At 24.5% G+C, this 18,848-nt stretch overlaps 5 protein-coding genes across 5 annotated transcripts; 2 read left to right on the top strand and 3 right to left on the bottom strand.

The window, feature by feature from the left end:
• Positions 1 to 1,670: 1,670 nt before the first annotated feature.
• On the top strand, positions 1,671 to 6,266 carry PVVCY_1400230 (cytoadherence linked asexual protein 9, putative; the record flags this gene model as incomplete). Its single annotated transcript, XM_037634825.1, has 8 exons — positions 1,671 to 2,409; positions 2,574 to 3,152; positions 3,247 to 3,300; positions 3,385 to 3,447; positions 3,540 to 3,854; positions 3,944 to 4,102; positions 4,189 to 4,955; positions 5,052 to 6,266. 8 exons carry the CDS (start codon positions 1,671 to 1,673, stop codon positions 6,264 to 6,266), a joined length of 3,891 nt encoding a protein of 1,296 aa, XP_037490871.1.
• Positions 6,267 to 6,983: 717 nt separating this feature from the next.
• On the bottom strand, positions 6,984 to 8,377 carry PVVCY_1400220 (fam-a protein; the record flags this gene model as incomplete). Its single annotated transcript, XM_008625001.2, has 6 exons — positions 6,984 to 7,007; positions 7,146 to 7,376; positions 7,470 to 7,579; positions 7,701 to 7,770; positions 7,861 to 8,095; positions 8,247 to 8,377. 6 exons carry the CDS (start codon positions 8,375 to 8,377, stop codon positions 6,984 to 6,986), a joined length of 801 nt encoding a protein of 266 aa, XP_008623223.2.
• Positions 8,378 to 12,119: 3,742 nt separating this feature from the next.
• Positions 12,120 to 13,424, bottom strand: PVVCY_1400210 (lysophospholipase, putative; the record flags this gene model as incomplete). The annotated part of the gene is made up of 1 exon (XM_037634824.1): positions 12,120 to 13,424. One exon carries the CDS (start codon positions 13,422 to 13,424, stop codon positions 12,120 to 12,122), a length of 1,305 nt encoding a protein of 434 aa, XP_037490870.1.
• Positions 13,425 to 14,667: 1,243 nt separating this feature from the next.
• Positions 14,668 to 15,071, bottom strand: PVVCY_1400200 (fam-a protein, fragment; the record flags this gene model as incomplete). The annotated part of the gene is made up of 2 exons (XM_008625003.1): positions 14,668 to 14,809; positions 14,950 to 15,071. 2 exons carry the CDS (start codon positions 15,069 to 15,071, stop codon positions 14,668 to 14,670), a joined length of 264 nt encoding a protein of 87 aa, XP_008623225.1.
• Positions 15,072 to 16,429: 1,358 nt separating this feature from the next.
• Positions 16,430 to 17,307, top strand: PVVCY_1400190 (erythrocyte membrane antigen 1; the record flags this gene model as incomplete). The annotated part of the gene is made up of 2 exons (XM_008625004.1): positions 16,430 to 16,522; positions 16,657 to 17,307. 2 exons carry the CDS (start codon positions 16,430 to 16,432, stop codon positions 17,305 to 17,307), a joined length of 744 nt encoding a protein of 247 aa, XP_008623226.1.
• Positions 17,308 to 18,848: the final 1,541 nt, after the last annotated feature.

The raw sequence follows: 18,848 nt of genomic DNA, 5'->3' as shown, positions 1-18,848 counted from the left end.
TGCTTTTATAAGGGTTATGTAAAAAGTATAAGTGTAGTCTTTTTTTAATTTTTTATGAAATATACTTTTATATTATTAATCTTTATGGTGTAATACGATTTTTATTAAAATTATTTATATGCACAGCATGGGGAAATAATATCTTTAAAATATTGATGAATACAACATATAGTGATGTATTAAAATATTATCACGATAATTATTAATCTAGCATTGTAAAGAATACGAAGACGTTTAGCCACACAAACCAAGTAATAAAAAAATTAGGAAAAGTAATAGGAAAGGAACATATACATGGATTAAATTGTTGTTTTAGAAGTATATTTTTTTTCAATCAATCTAATATGCCGTATTGTGTAAGTAATTATATAACGATGAGTATTAGTATCAATTTACCAAAAATGTAATAAAGAAGTTTCAAAGATACAGTTTATAACTACTTCAAAAAACGTGAAATAACCTGAATTATATATTATTTTTCTTAGAACGATTTTTTGTGGTATAAGTTTTAGGTTTTAGAATAAAATTTTATAAATATAATAATAAAAATATATAAATTTTTTATATTGAAATTGTCAAAAAACTTACATGTATATAATGCCTTATATTTTCTTGAAAAAATAGCATAATAAATATAAATGTGTATTTCAAAACAGAAAAAAAGTATATATGAATAAAATTTTATGGGAAAAAATGATTAAATCGGCAAATATGTATTTTTTTATAAGAATAATTGTATAATTAAATCATTTGTATATATACTACTATAGTTATGTTACAATTGGAGGAAATGGTATGATTTTAAATGTGCATGTATATTATTGTTAGATGATAAACAAAAAAAAAAATAATTAGATAAAAAGGTTACATAAGAATAATAAATAAATTTGTTCCTTAATGAGATTTTCAATGCAACACATCAATTAAAATTAGCATATTGTGCACAATTATTGAACACGGAATATGTCATTTGAAGAAATACTATTGTGATAAATGATAGATTATTTAAAAAAGAGCTATTCAAATTACACATAAGTTATAATAACGTATCTGAATTGTTAAGGAAAAAATTGAAAACTACTGTGTAAAAATAATTATTAGTTTTCCTCATAATTTGGATTTTTTATTATCGACGCTCACACTTTTGAAGGCATACTTACATATATGGTGTCGAAAAAAAAATTATATATATTATAAAATAAGTAAATGCACTAGTGAAATAATATAAAACACACAATTGTTTCGGTGTATTGAATAAAAAACGTAGCTACATTATTTTAAAAAGAAAAAAAATAAAGAACAATAGTAATAATTTAAGTATTGTTTTAAAACATAAATGATATAATAAAAAAAATACACACATATATAAATATTATTATTTTATATAATAATAAAAGGTTATATTACAGTTATATGTACATGTGTACCTTATTCTTAATAAAACCTTATAAATAACAATGTATGCATGATATAATATTATTATTATTAAATTATTCTTAAAAAAATAAAATTAATAATGCAAAGCTCTATTACTTTTTAATGTGTGTACCTTATTTTCACATATAATTTTCGATATATTTTATGTTTTTGAAATTATTGTTTTGTGTTTTAGCTGAATTGATATGGAAGTAAAAAGATAAAGATCATATGTATATTAAAAATTAGGAAAAATGGTGTTATTTCGTAATATAACGGAGGTGGCCCTGATCGTATTGGGGGTTATAATTGGGAATGCATTTTGCCATTCCGTTGAAGATAATATTAATGAACTAAAGAAAATGATTGATAACAAAGACTTATATGATAATTTAATGGAATTGCAACGTGAATTAATAAAATCGTTAGAATCAGATAAAGTAAAATTTCCAAAAGCAACGAGTGAATCTAAGAAATATATTGATACATCTAAGTTTAAGATAATAAAATGTAATGATGCTGAGAATGGTGACGATGGTGTTGAATGCATTGTACCAGAAGAGCAAACAAGTTTGGAGGATATAATAAAATATGAGAATATTGCAAAATCTGAGGGTATGAAGTTGTACAAGCGAGAGGATTCGAGTTTGATTAAGAGAAAGATGATACTTATAAGAAGTTTAAAAGTAGCAAAAGTTATGACTTTGGGTATGGATTTGTATAAAGAAACGGGTGATTTGAAAAAGGCTCTAAATGCGGTGGATGATGTATTATATGGTGAAGTGGGATCAAAGAATAAGGGGGATGAGGTGGTAAATAAAAATGGTGGATACTTGGATATATTGATGCATAATGTTGATAAGCAAGCGTTGTTTGATATGAATGACGGGTTTTTTACAACAGACGGAAGCTTTGAGTTTGGGGATAATTTGGAGCGTATCGCTAGACAATACCGCATGGGGTTGTTTCAGTTGATCGGACCACACTTCCCAGGTAGACTACCACAAACTTGTTTTTGCATTAAATGTTGAATTTTTTACGTGTGAATTAAGTATACAATTTGCATTACACTACACTTTGCACTTGTTTTGCACTAACATTGTTTTGGATTATGTCAAATATTTCCTTTTTTTCCTTGATTTCGCTTTTTTTTACAGCACTCGGACACCTCGTCATGCTTTCGTTGGCTAACAAAAACTATGAAAACTTTTTCGAAAATGGAAAGAGCCATTTTATAAGTTGGCAAAAACTTCTGAGTTTCAACATGTCGGACAGATTCAACGCACTTGACTTAATGTGTAATGTCGAAGGAAAATATGATATATCCCAAAAAAGAAGAATAACTTATTTAGAGCAAAATAGAAAGGCGGTATTTGATGAATGCAATATTTTAGAATTTTTAATTCATCATTTTAATAAGTATCAATTGTCTTTAATTTCAAAGACTTATAATGATGAATTTAAATCGTATTATCTTTTAGAACACAAAGATATGAAAGAAGAGTTTTTTAGATTTATGTGTGGTGATTCGAAGAATTGTAATATATACAATAGCGACATTTTCTTGGACAATGGTATTGATGATAATAAAGCTGTATTGAAAAATGTGAGCTCATTTAACGTAAATGCACCTTTCAATGTGAAGGACAATTTTGATGTTTTTGCGCACAATTATTTGGATTTTTACCCGAACCAAATTGTGTACATGCACTTCTACAACTTGGTCGGAATATTGAGTAAGTGAAATGTGTTTAGCAGATAATAGCAATGGTTTTATATACTATCACTGGTTTGGTTTATTTTTTATTTCTATTCCTTTTATTTTTGTAGATAACGAAATTGAGGCCTATGTGGGTTCTTTGTACCTTCCCGGATATTACAATGGTAATTAAAATATATCCACGTCTATATATTCGTTCAAATTTGTTCGTTCTATTTATTCATCGCTTTTATTTCCTTCCCTTGCAGCGATCCAACTTGCCTTTGATGATGATCGAAGTTTGGAGGACCAATTCAAGAATTTAGTCAAATGTAATATTAATGTGTTATGCTGCATGATTTGTAGTGGATGTATATATTATTTTTGTATCTATAAATGCGTAAACATTGCTGGTATTTTGTAGGTGTTACAAAGTGTAAGGAATATGACATAAAAAATAAATCCTCGAATAAGTCAAGGAAATTAACATTTAAGGAAGAAAAAATCATGTCAAAATGTAACATTTGCAAAGGAACTTTCGATATTATAACTTTGAAAAGTGAATACAGCTTATCAATGGTTGAAAAATTTTATAATTATGTTACAAAAGTAATTGAAACTCAATCGTTAGGAAATATAGTGACCAATGAGAATATATATGATGAATATAACAACCTTTTGTCAAATGATTTAAATTGGTACACATTTTTGTTTTTGTTCCGATTATCAAGCTACAAAAGTAATTACAAAAAATAAAAATCGTATATTTTTAAATAATTATATATAACAGCATGTGTATTAAATTTTGAAATTTTTGATTTTTTGCAGATATTCATGAAGCAAGTGTGAGTGAAGCTATGTATATAGATTTGAAAGATGAAGACAAATTCATTAAAACAATGATGACAGATAAGTGGTATCCATCTGTCATAAAAAGGGCTTATACCTTGTATTTAAGGGGTCACGTAGCTCCAGATCTCGTATCAGGTAAGCTAGGTTGCGAATTTTCTACAATTTTGTGCGTTCAATTTTGTATGAAATTTCTATAAGATATATTACATTCTTCTTTTTAGTGTTGGAAGGCTTGCTAAAACCGGATATAATTGAAAAGATGAAAAAGTCCATAGAATACGTTATACATGTAAACTCTTTTATGCAATTAGATTTTTTCCATGCATTAAATGAACCACCACGTGGAACATACAGAAAAAGCGCTCTATCTAGGGATCTTGAAGCTCAATTTGCTAGTTGGTTTTATCAAGTGAATTCAGGATACTTCTTTTTACATTATGATAAACCATCTGTAAGAACTGAATATTACAAAAAACCATATTCACAAAGATTTGTAGCTCCTAAATTTGATGAATTAGTAGAAATATTTAAGAGATATATTCAAAGTGCTTATGAATCTTATTTTAAACAGAGGCATGTAAAGAATTTGATAGAATCACATGATACATTTAACATAAATAATAAAATAATGTTGATGAGAGATTCATATGAATTATACTTAAAGAATTACAAAGATATAATTTTTTTTGCAGAACCATTTATTATAAATAAATATTTATCACTAGTTCCAAAATTGCGCAGAGTGGGTGAAAGGCTTAATTTTATATTTCATTATTTGCCAGGAAATTCTTATAACTTTTACAAATATGGTATGATTTATGGGTTTAAGTTAAACAATGAATACTTGAAAGAAATTGGTGAGGAATTAGTCTCCGTTTATAAAGCTAACAGAGCAACATTCACTGATGTGACATTCCTACAGACGCTATATTTGTTGTGCAAGAAACTTGAAGCCAGCGCCGGATCCCACAGGCGCAACGACGCGACGGTACGAGCGTGTGCATAATTGTGTGTGGCTTTTGCATGATTTTGTATGTATGAATTTTTGTGTATAATTTTAACGGTTTTATTTTTTCCTTTGCAGAGCATAACCAACATCTACATGCTAAACGTTTCAAAGCACTACTCGCGATTAAGTAAAGAGGAAAGAATTAAAGAAATTGACGATAGCATGAAATCCAAGTTTTTGGCAAAGACGTTGTATACCACTCTTCATACAATATTTTCAATTAAAATGAACAAGCAAATGAATGAGTTGGACAAACAATATTCAAAGCCGGATTTTATTAGATTATCTATGGATCAAAGGGCTTATTTCACGTATGCGTATGTATATTATGGTAGCATAGTTGACACCATAACGAACAGTTTGATGCCATTGTATGCGAAGAAACCAATTACACAGTTACGTTATGGGAAAACTTTTATTTTTTCGAATTATTTTGGATTTATGGCACAGATATTAGGAATGCTTAATCTTAATAATATGAAGATGCTGTGTGAGCATCAAGCAATTACAGCACCGAACAACTATTCCTTTGATAAATTCGTGCAATATGATACAAAAAAATACTATTCACTTATCACATACTTTTTTGTGCTCAGAAATTTCGGTTTTGCTAGCATGCCATTGGAATTTTCCTATTTACTTAGTGAAAGTGTATTGCTTAGGAAAAGTTTTTTCCATATAGCAATGTTCTATACTTTGCACGTGGGTTCTCTTTTGTGGTTACATGGTAGCAGAATATTTCCGAAGACGTTTTACGGTGATCTACAGGAGCAGACGAGTGATATGTTTATATCAGAGCCACCAGAGAAAGGAAATGTGCATGCATACCACCAAAATTATATATTCTTCTGCATTAACATGTTTACTTTCTATTTTTCAGCTTACACTCTTTTCCGTTGGTATGCACATTATGCAAACGCTTATGCCTTGTTTTTTATGCCAGTAAGATTTTTCGCTGCTTATCATAGACCTGGATACGATTGGTTTGCCGGAGGCTTATTAGAATGGGTGAATAAAATAGCTGTAGATCCATTTTTAAGGATGGTGAACAAATTTCTACGAAACATAAAAAGTAGGAGCGAGTACAACGAGATAATGAATGCTCGGATAAATGCCAGAAATTTTAAGAATTTAATAGAAGGAAAACGAAGTACTGCAATAGGTGTTCCGACTATGTCGGAAATGGTAGAATTAAATAGATCGAGCTATACAATGTATAAAGATGATAACATATTCTTTGAGAGTGTAAGTGAGGAGGAAGAATTCCTGAATCAAAGGGATATAATATAAGGAATAGAGAAATATTTTTCTACTTCGTGTTTTTTACTTTTTTGGCTTTATTAGTTGACTTCGTGTTTTTTACTTTTTTGGCTTTATGACGAACTAAGAAAAATTAAAGGACTATAAATTTAGAGCGATATAAATTTTTTATTCATTAAAGCTTAGAAAATGGCTGTGTGATACAAATTTTATATGTGAAAGGTGAAAATGGTCTAATGATGCTTGTAACAAAAAATTGTGAATTTTTAATTAATTTACAAACATGCGTTTAGGGGACCCCATATTATGGGTTAGGGTTCCTTATTATGGACTATATTCTAGGTTATATCTTTATTTAATTTTTTATAATTTGAATACTAATTAAATATATGTGCCATCACGTATGTTTGATCACGAGATATTGTCTATGTTTGTAAACAAAAAAAGGATGATAAGCATTAAATGCAAGGAAATATAAATAAAGGGTCTTCACAAATAATAATAGTTATATTGTAGTATTCACAAAACTAATACATATAGGTGTATCTTAATATTAAAGGACATAAACAAATAATATACAAAAAAAAATATTCTTAAAACAAAAAAACACTTTATGATGGCAAATTAAAGAAACCATTATACATAGAAATAAATCACTTTATTAACACAAATCTTCGAATATTACGATGCGGAGAAATGTATATAAGGGAGCAAATTATCTAAAGCTTTTCCAATTATGCATTTTTGTTAAATACAAGAATGTCCATCAATCTAAGAAAAAAAACATAAATGGATGAAAATATAAAATGTTTAAATTTCTTGCCGATTATAGTATATATTATAAATATGTGCATTTATTTAAACAATTGTTGAGAATTATCATGTTAATAAAATTTGTATATCGCTTACAGATCCGACAAAGGTGATATCAATAAAAGCATTGTATTTTTGGATGAAGTATCCAGCTATGTTAACAAACGTTTTTTTTAATTTTCCTTTTCTAATATCATCTTCAGAATCTATGTCAGTTTTGAATACATTTTTGGTTTTTATGATTTTGTTTTCATATTTTTTTTTGGAAGGATTGTGATCATTTATATCTGCTGAAACCATGACAACTAATGTTGTGTTTGCTGATATCTACAAAATTAATAAAAATATATTGCATAACTTATTGTGAATAATATGAGAACTGCGATTTATATGGAAACAGAAGAAAATAGGCTTCCTTACTTGAACCTTTGAAGCTAAAACATGAAAATATTTCTCACGGCCCCCAAACCAACTTTTGTAACGTTGCTGCATTATTACTAATTTTGGATTGTACACACGAATAATTTTTCCTAAAAAACAATATTAAAGATTGCATTGATCAAGTTAAAATATCATGAATTTGAATATATTGGAAACAATAAATAGTAACAATAATATGCTAATTTGGCTAATTATTTATGTTTTGCATACTTTTAACAGAACTAGCATTGGGAAATTTGACATTATCGAAATTCCATGACTTGTTTACTACTTCATTATACTAATGGAAACAAGAAAAGCATATGTATATAAATTATAATAATTTTTTAATTTTAATTTGGCTTGTAATTTTAATATTGTTCGTTAATACCATATCCGGATGATGAAATCTATATTCAACTTTTTCAACTATATGACCTTCATGTCTTTTTTTGAAATAAAACACAGAAGAATTAGGATTTCTTTCAATATGTTCATAGCCATCTAGACATGTAGCATGATACTTAAAATTTTCTACAGCTTCTTTCATAAATTTTTCCGCGTTTATAGGTTCTTCTGGGTCGGTACACAATAAGTGCTTGTTTTTTTCATATATTTCTTCTAAACTATCATTGATCAAAATGGGCATATTTTATGCGTAGAAAAATAAAGGTATTGCAATTATATTATAACATTGTTGTACAAGTGTATATTTAATATTTTCATAATAAAATATGTATTATATAGTATATTGTATATATTGTTGTATTTTCTTACACAAGATAATGACTTTTTGGTTCGGCTGTTGTATCTCTTCTTGGAGATAGCTCAGTTGCAAGGGTTTTATCACTCAGATATACTGAGACACTTAAAAGAAAAAAAAAAAATTGAATATAAAATTTATTCATATTTAAAATTTCCAAACAAAATATTAAAAAATATATAGTATTTTTTTAATTAAAAATTAACAACTAGAAAAGTTGCACAAAGTGTGATTAAAATTGAAGCAAATCATTTTCTCCAATAAAGTAAAAAAAAACAAATATTTAAACGAAAAATGTAGGTTTTTATCAAATTTATAAGTTTAATATATTTTTTATTTGAATAATTCAATCACAAAACGGCGTCAATAACAGAACCTTTCATAAATAATGAGTGCAATAATTTCATTATATTATAATACATAAAAATAAATAATTTTAATTATATTATATAAATGACATTTTTAACATACAGTATTATGAATATAAGGTTTTATATTTTTATAATTAATTAAACTCAATTTAAAATTTATAAAAGATCTCATTATGTATGAAATTACATATGCACTTATATTTACGCATAATAGAAAAAAACTGTTGCTTTTACCTATAGAAAATCAATCATTTAAAATAAAAATATAAGAGCAAGAAAATAATATAAAAAAAAATATTTTCGTTTTAATATAATTATATATACTTACATTAATAATTATATTAAAATAAATGTTTTGTTATTTTTTCCATTTGTTTTGAGTATAAAACATGTTTTTACATTTTTAAATAATAAAATAATTAATTTAATCTGAAAATGCAACTAATTTGATTATTACTATAACCATATGTTTTACCCCATAATAATAGTATGATAAAATTTATATTATGAGAATCGCACATTCTGTGGTTTTTTTATTACTTTTAATACAAATTTTACTAAATAACATTTTTATAACAAATCTGTTATTTTTATAAAAATTATTTATCGGTAGTAATATTGGCACCCATTTTTATATTAATACAAATTATAAATCTCCTTTTAATAGTAAAACTGAGTATATATAAAATACAAATAAATAAAATATAAAAATAAAATAATGAAACATTAAGTTGTAAAATCAAGAAATATATATGTATACATGAAATTAGTTTATTTTTTAATTATAATATTCTTGATGCTGAGGTGTTCATGCTTTATGGGTCAGGGTTATGTATTATGGGTTATTGTTTCGTTCTCTGAACCTTCGTTTTGAGTTAGGGTTTGGGGTATATTATAATATAATTTTTTATAATTTTATAATATATTGTGTTTGTAAATGGTGATTAAATATATGCACCATCCTGTATGTTTAATACTGAAATGATGTCTAAATATGAAACAAAAAAGGATATAGTCAATATGAAAGGGGTCACATATCATATATTTATATAAAGTATAATATATATATTGAGTGTTAATATTGATATAATATGATTAAAATAAAATGTCTATATATTCATTATATAATAGTTGTCTATTATATAAGACTTGATAATCAGGGACTATATGAATTATGCATAGCACAATATGCTTCTTTATTTGACGAGAATTTTATTTAGTAAAACTTCTAATTTATGTTACTATAATTTTAATTTAAATTGTATTTTGATAACCGAACTGTATAATATTATTATATATGTAGCTATAAAATATAATAAAATTCATTATGGATATTCCCATACACTACAATATACATTCATATTAATAAGTGTTTTTAACATTAATTAAACAAACTACCAATATACAATAATAAAATATAGATTCACAAAATATCGTTCGCGGTTCAACAATACAACGATATCTATAAAAGGTGTTTTATTCTTCTAACATTTTTAACAATACGATAAAAATTGAACTATATATACAATATTTGTCCAAGTTTTATAGTTTTGAAGTATAAATAAATTAAATTATAAAATAGTTAATATAACTGCATATAAGAACATTAATAAAATTAAATTTTATAGTTTGTTTCAATGATTATAAATAATATGATAGGTAGGATATCATTATTATAATATGTCTATACATATAAACTAGTAAAATACATTACTAATAACGAATGTTGATATATTGTTTTATTGTTAAAACTTCATATAATTAAATATTAGTCTTATCGAAAATGTACATAGTAATTAATTTTCTTTGAATTAATAATATTTATATTGGGGTATTATATATATATAAACTCTAAAATAATTTAATTATAGTTTCATTATTTTAAAGTATAAAATTTTATAACACATATATTATTTCGTAATAAAACAATGGGAATTATTAATTGATTTAAAGTATTTTTATTAAGCTCATTTTGATAGCATAAAACCACGTTTATTACATATTTACATATAACATAGTAATAAGAAAGAAAAATATAATATATACTAATTATTATTCTAAAATAATATTATATACAGTGACTTATTTAAGTTTTTAATTAGTTAGAATAATTTAATTGTATGTTATATGTTTTTTAATCATAAAAGATAAATAAATATCCACTTAACTATTCATTATAATGCATTTATATAGATAATAATATTAAGACAAAAAAATGTTGTTGCACACTTTAAACTGCCTTTTAATTGATATAAACAAATTAAAGCGCCTAAACGATATATTCCACTCATTTACAAAAAAAAATAAACTAATTTTGTTTTTAATATTATATTTAAAACAAAAATTATTTTATATGATTCATAAACAAGATTCAGAGATTCAATATATTATACAAAATAGTAGAATATATTAATGATATACAAGTAATGAAGGATACCTAATATTTTAACAATTTAAATATAATATATATTATTTCTTAATTCTTTACATGCATACAATATGATATACTTTTGCCGTTTTTTCTTATATTACGCAACCCGTGGAAGGCCTAGGAACTATAATTTAAATTAAACAAATGTAGTGTACAAATAAGAGGTCTTGTTAAATAAAAATATTCATAAAATGAGCATATTATGATATATACAATTTAATATAATCCTTAGCCCCAAACCCTGAGAGCATTAATATATAATTTCGGGAATTTATTTATTATAAATAGTACTGATTGTTTATATTTTATATGCGTATTTATAAAATATATAGTTGTGCATTATAATGTAGATTTTGTCTTATAACTTACTTTTATGTTTATTCTATTATTTCTAATTTTACAAAATATATTTGTATCAAAGGCAGTGAATGGAACAACTTCTACATGACCAAGTTAGTCAAATACATTATAAATGGGCCTATATTACATATACAAAATTGTAATATTATTAACTTAAGAAATCGGCTGTCTATTTTCTTTATGAAATACAAATATTCACTAAGAAATAATATTATATAAAAGACATATATGAACATCTAAAGAATACTTTTCCACAAATTCACGTAATAATACTTATCCAATTTAAATTGGTTCAACAGCACTTTATTTAAAAATGGCACTCAATACTAAATTTGATTCTCCGTTTTTTCGTCATTAAAATTGCCATACATATAAAGAAGCATCAAACAATAAATGCAAATAGTTATTATTTTAATTAAGCTTTATTAATTATAAGAGCATAAGAGCTAATTAAATGTAAAGTTATTACATGATTAATTTTAGTTCGTATGAATTCAGAAATTAATATTATATATATACTTTCAAATTGCAACTAAAATCATTATATGCAGATTTAATTTAAAAAACAATTTGAAATAGCAAAGAACATGTATATAATGTAAAAAGATATAATATATCTATTATTATCTTTTCTTGTTTTGACTTAAAAAATTAATTGAAAACATTACATTTATGTTTATAAAAATTCAAAATAATAATTAATATAAACATTATTAGCGCGCATTTTATAGTTCATCTTTTTCACCTTTATATTTATCATTTCTTCTTAAATTAGAAATCCAATCAATAATTTTTTTTAAAATGCCTTGATTTCCAGGCCTCATCGTTATAGCATGGCCCATACCATCAACAGTATGTAACTCCTTTTTATTGGCATTTACTTTATTATAAAACAAAACTGTCCATTTATAAGAACAAACCTTATCATCTTTTGAATGTACAAATAATAAAGGGATATCTTTGGGCATATAATTAATATTATAATCCAATGTAATTGTTGCTTTTAAAATCTCAGACATACATCTAAATTTTATTCCATTATTATTTCTAAATTTATCATGTTTATTTACAATAGAAACATATTTGAACCTTTTATGACTTTCTAATGACGAAAATCGTCTATGAGGTAAGACGAAAGACAAGAAGTCTATTATAGGTAAATAAAAATACTTAAGTGATATGTTTCCAGGATCCAATTTTGATTTTATTCTTATCATACCAGATAAAATTACGCATCCTTTAATATTAAATTTATCTAAATAATTATAGAGCCCTTCATGTTTATCACTGGCGTTAACAATAGCATTTGTCGTAGCAGAGGTACTAGCATATGAATTATCGGAATCATAATCATTAGAATTATTCATATCATTGTCAATTTCATTAATATTAGTAGAATTGCTTAACATGGTGCTACTATTTTTATAGTTATTTGAATTCCATGCCTTAATCATGTCTTCTTTTTCTTTATTTAATACTTGTAACACTCTTAAAGCAATATTTCCTCCCATCGAATATCCAATAACATACATAGGAAGTTTTTTTTTTTTAGTTGTCACTATATCATAAGATTCGTCATTCATTTGATTATCCTTTGAAATTTCATATCGAATTTGATTCATATATTGTATTACATCTTCAACTAGATCATCAAAAGAAGTAAAATTGCCTCTTACATTATTCAATCCTTGTGATTCTCCATGTCCTTGTAAATCTAATCCATATACTGAATAGCCATTTTGATTAAATTTTTCAATCCAACTATCTTTATAAATATAGTAATTATCAGTGTCTACTATTACGCCTTCGTTGTTATTTGGCATTTTTAAGTTTATTCTCATAAAATTTAATCGAGTATGAACTCTGAATCCATGTATTAACACTATAATTCCTACAGCATTTTTAGCTAGCCATCTATATGTTTTTAAAAGTAAACCATTTTTATTACATAGCCAATCTATCTTAGGATTACCATCTAAATTAGATTTTCCATTTTTTAATTTATCATTATTCGATTTAATTTTGGTCATAATCAATATTATAGAATATAACAATCCATATTACAACTAAAAATATATATAATTAAAATTTTACTTTTCAAATATATGTATATAGATTATTAACACAAAAAATATATCACCTTAATCCTATTATAGCTCTATACAAACACATATATGCAAACTCTACATACATATTACATCATCATCCAATGATATTAATATAATTCCATGCATTCCATAATAATATAACAAATCGTAAGCAAATTATAGAAGCGGGAAAAAATGTATAATTATACTTTATCTTATTTTTAAAGTTTTTTTTAATATTTCATGCAACTAGATGAAATTGCAGTTGATATAATATAGGATTAATAGAAATTATTATATACCGTTTGTTTTTCGGTAATATATTTTTGGCTTTATTTAATTTTTCTTAGTTTTGATAATTCAAATTTGATCTAAGAAAAAATATATATTTAAAATATATAATTTATATATTATTTTTTTTAATAAATAATAATTTACATATACTTTTACTTAAAAAATAATAATGGGCAAATGCAAATGCATAGCATTATTATAAAATTAACGAAAAACGCGACCAAATTTTTTTTTTTACGTCGATATAATAAAAGAGTTTAAGTTGGCGTAAAAAAAAATATATATAATTATTAATATAATTTTTTAATTATAATAATATAATAATTTCCTAGAAAAATATTACTAATAAATATAATACTTTATAACTGTTAATTATTTATGACATATTGTACGTTATAAGAAAATATATAAAAATATTTACATTTTTTATATTTAAAGTAATAAACATTTTATTAACCTGAAAATTATTGTCTACAATTAATAACATATTGCTAAAAATTATATATAATTTTAATTGTAAACTTTATAAACATATTTAAAAATTTAATTTTTTCATTTTGTGCGTTTATAATTTATACTATTATCACAATTGAGTGAAAATATGTGCTATTATATTTAACATACATTAACAAAATGAAAATAATCCAAATAACAAAGCAAAAAACCGGATTTATATTTTTAAATATTCTCAATATGTATATGAGATATATTTTTAAGGGTTACCTTTCGTAATATTTAAATTATAATAATTTTTTAATTTTAATTTGGTTTATAACTTAATATTGTTCATTAATTGATACCTGACTGGAAGCATAAATATTTAAATTAGCTTTTAGAATATATGCTGGTCGTCAAATTTTTTTACATAATAAGATATACTATCATTAGGATTTTATGGATATACTTCATAACCACCTTTACTTGTAGCATAGTATTTTAAATGTTTTACAGCATCATTCATAATATTGATCACTGATGTATGGTCGTGACCGCGACATTCGATGTCCTTGTTTTTTTCATATATTTCTTCTGGACTGTCATTGATAAAAATAAACATATTTTTAATGTTTACAAAAATAAAGTTGTATTAGTATTATAACATTGTTGTACAAGCATATATTTAACATTTTCATAATGAAGCATGTAATCTGTATATATTGTTGCATTTTCTTACGTAGCAAAACGACTTGGTTTTGCAGCTGTTCCTGGAGCAGGCTCAGTTGCAAGAGTTTCATTATTCGCATATGTGAAAATGCTTAAAAGAAATAAACCGATTTGAATATAAAACTTATTCATTTTTGAACTTTACAAACAAAATATTAAAATATATATTAGCATGTTTTTTAATTAAAAATTAACATCTCGAAAAATAACATAAATATAATTAAAATTGAAGCAAATAATTTTCTCCAATAAAGCATAAAAAACAAATATTTATTTTTAAAATGTAAATAATTTAAAAATTTTATTTATTTAGTTGTATATTTATTTATTTTTTTTATGTCCTACACTTGTTCGATCTTTAAATATTATTGTATATTAATAATACATATAGAATATAGAATTTAAGATGTGCCTATATTCTCTACATTATCAATTGGGTTTCAGTTTTTTAAGTATTAACTATTCAGGGTTCAGGGATATATTGAATGATATATACCATAACATGTTCATTTTAACTGTTTTAAAATTTTAACAATATAAAATAATGAAATAAAAAAAAAAGTGAATTTTTTATAGAAATGAAATAATTTCTTATAATATCCTTTTTTATTAACATATATTTTTTTAGACATTATAAAAAATGCTTTCATATATCTTTATTGCGTTATGAATAACGTCGATCTGTCGAATCTTGATTTATATTGGGGTATTTGCAATTTATAACTAGATATTAAAATATATATATATATATATATATATATTTATTTCATTAATATTATAAAATATATGTATTAATCCGCTCATATTATAGAGCATACAAATTATTCAAAAATAACCCGATTATAACTTCATGTATAAAATGTTTATTACCGTTTTATCGGAGAAAATATAATTTGAATTAAAAAATTGGGCATACAAATGAGAGGGTTTGTTAAATAAAAATATTTATAAAATGAACATATTATGATATATATAATTCAATATACCCTAAATCAGACAACTTAAATAATCAATAAAAAACATATATTAAAATTTTGTAATAAAAATAATTTGTATTATTTTCAATGCAACATTCTAAATAATTTATTTAAATATAGGGTTCATTTATCAGTTGTATATATAAAAATGAATAAACTTTTATATAGTTGTATTTTTTCTAAAAATATAAAATAAAAATATTTTTTTATATTTTCATTTAATTATTAATTAAATTAATTTTTATAAAGTAATAACAATATAATATTTTTTTAATTATAAAAAACATATTATAAAACTATAATTAATATTTATAGAATTAATCTTGTTCAAATATTAAAACATAACAATTATATTTATGTTTTATTTTATTATTAGTATATATATAAGCCATTTCTTTTGAAGTGAATATCTAGATAATAGAATCTCGCAATCTTATATTTAATTATATTTAAGTTTGCAAAAATACAAAATACGTTTTACCTATATATAATTGCAAATAAGCACTACTGAAAATGAAGGTAATATCATTAGGCTTAATTTCCTCAATAATATTTAGTATAGTTTTAGCAAAAAAAGGTTCGGATTCAGGGTCCACCACGGGTTGCGTAATATACGAAAAAACAACAAAAATACATCATATTGTATATGCCTATATTAATAGTTTTAATTAATTTTGTATATAAATATAATAATAAATTAACAATATTTGATATATTTTTAATTTTGTTATTTCTTTTAGTTTGGATTCTGTAGAAGAAAGTCAAAGAAATCCAAGAAATCAGTTCAAGATGCGAAACCCCTTGACCTTAACATTCCAGGTATCAAATTTATAGATGAATTCGAGCCAATAATATTACATTCTCCCAAAATAGGATTTAAAAGTGTGGTAACGGAGCCATTTGCCCCAGAAGACGATGATGTTACTATTGATCCAAAGACAGGATTTTTAAGAAGGGAATACGTTCCTGGTATGTCAGGATGGTATGTTAGACCATATGAAGAAGACTATGCTGATCAAATTCAGACTAATTTTATACCTTATAGGGAATATTATGAACGCAGACAAAAGATAAAGAGTCAACGTAGAGGTGGCCCCCCTCCACTACCTACTACCCCTCAAAGATACGTGCCCCCTAAAATCCAAGTGCCCTCTCCAGAACCAAAAAAGCCAGTAGAACAAACAATAACTACAGTACCGGAAGAAGACGCAGTCACACTAAATGAATTTGACATGGGTACAACAGAGGGGGTTGAAGGTACAACAAATGAAGATGAAGAATTAGATGACGAAATTTTATCATTTCTCGGAGATGCAGAAGATTACGAAGAAAATCAAGAAACTGGAGAAAACGGAAATGAACTTGAAGGCGAAGAAGTAGGGGAAGAATAAGGCGAAGAAGAAGGGAACGAAGAAGGAAACGCTGAAGAATAAATAATGAATAAAGGACATATGAAGTAATATAGCCCTAAAAATAATTATTGAAAAATTGGAGTGAACAAAAAGTGAAGCTATTATATATAATACATTTTGTATCGAATGATAATAGTAATAAGAAAATGATTATATGTTTGCAAATGTTTTAAGTTATATACTTTTTTAATTAATTAAAATTATATATTTCTTTGTCTTTTTTAATTTTTTAAAAGACATTTTCTATATACATGCTAAACGCATCCATATATATATTATTTTAGTAGTGTTTGTTTTTGTGCATAGCATTTTTTTAATATGTTTATATTTATTCATCATTTTTAAATGTATTTGAATTTTATAAATATTTAGTGTGACTTTCATGTAGAATAGTACAATTAAATATATTGTGAGTTTGTTATTTTTTTAAATTAGTGAGCATTAAAACATATAATAATGGCAATTTAATTTAGTGATTGCGTCTTGTACAATTTGATAGAATTAATATTCCTATTTAACTATAAAGGATGTGATTATTAATATAGGAATGTTATATATATTCCTTGCTATTCTGTTATATGATAATACACTTGTTGCAATTCTTTCATAGTTATCGATTAATAATATAGTCTCGATTTTAAACAAATATATGATATTTCTTTTTAAGTAATTAACTACTATAAGTGCTATATGCTTCCTATATATTATAATATCATTCATTTATTTAATAATAAAAAATATTTTAATCGCTATAATTTTGAATTTCAGGGTAGGGTTTCGTTTTGGGTTATATTCTTATCATTTTTTTATAATTTGACAATATATACTGGTCTGTAAATTTTTATTAGATATATTTATCATTTCCGGGTGTTTAATCATGAGATGACAGCTGAATATACAGCTAAAAAAGGACACAGTCATTAATATGAAAGGAGTTGTATAATATGGTTAAAATAAAATATTTATATTGCATGTATATAAAACTTGGTAACAAGTGCAAACTATGTTCTACAAAAGCTAAGAGGCACATAGCAAATTTTCTTAGGAGTTCGAATATGCGCATATATATTCCATTTTGTTTTATTTATGACCACCCCTTTGTTACAACATGCAGTTACTCCTTGGGGGAATATAAAACTATTATAAACGTATTTCCGAAAGAAATAAATCAAATGTATATAACCAGCCAGAGAAAGGAATTAACTTAAATATATTTGATATAAATGACTTAAAATCACAAACAAATTCAGTTGGCACGTCTCTCTCGGGAAAGTATATTTAATTGTTGAAACAGGTTTATGATAATATATGTATAAGTACACATGTATGCATTGCATATATCATTCCGATTTATTTTTTCTTAGAGAATGTGTAATTTTCCTTATAGAAGAACGAAACACCATTATATCGCTATATAGGGATATGTGTCTTTACAATACGATAATTTAAATAGTTTTTAAATTTATATATGTTGTTATATTTACGCGAAAAGGATTTATGGGTCTTTTTAATTCATACTT

This window comes from Plasmodium vinckei (assembly GCF_900681995.1).
Source record: "Plasmodium vinckei vinckei genome assembly, chromosome: PVVCY_14".
Classification (NCBI taxonomy): domain Eukaryota; phylum Apicomplexa; class Aconoidasida; order Haemosporida; family Plasmodiidae; genus Plasmodium; species Plasmodium vinckei.
Note: the sequence above shows the minus strand (reverse complement) of the source record. Positions and strands in the feature narration are given on the sequence as shown.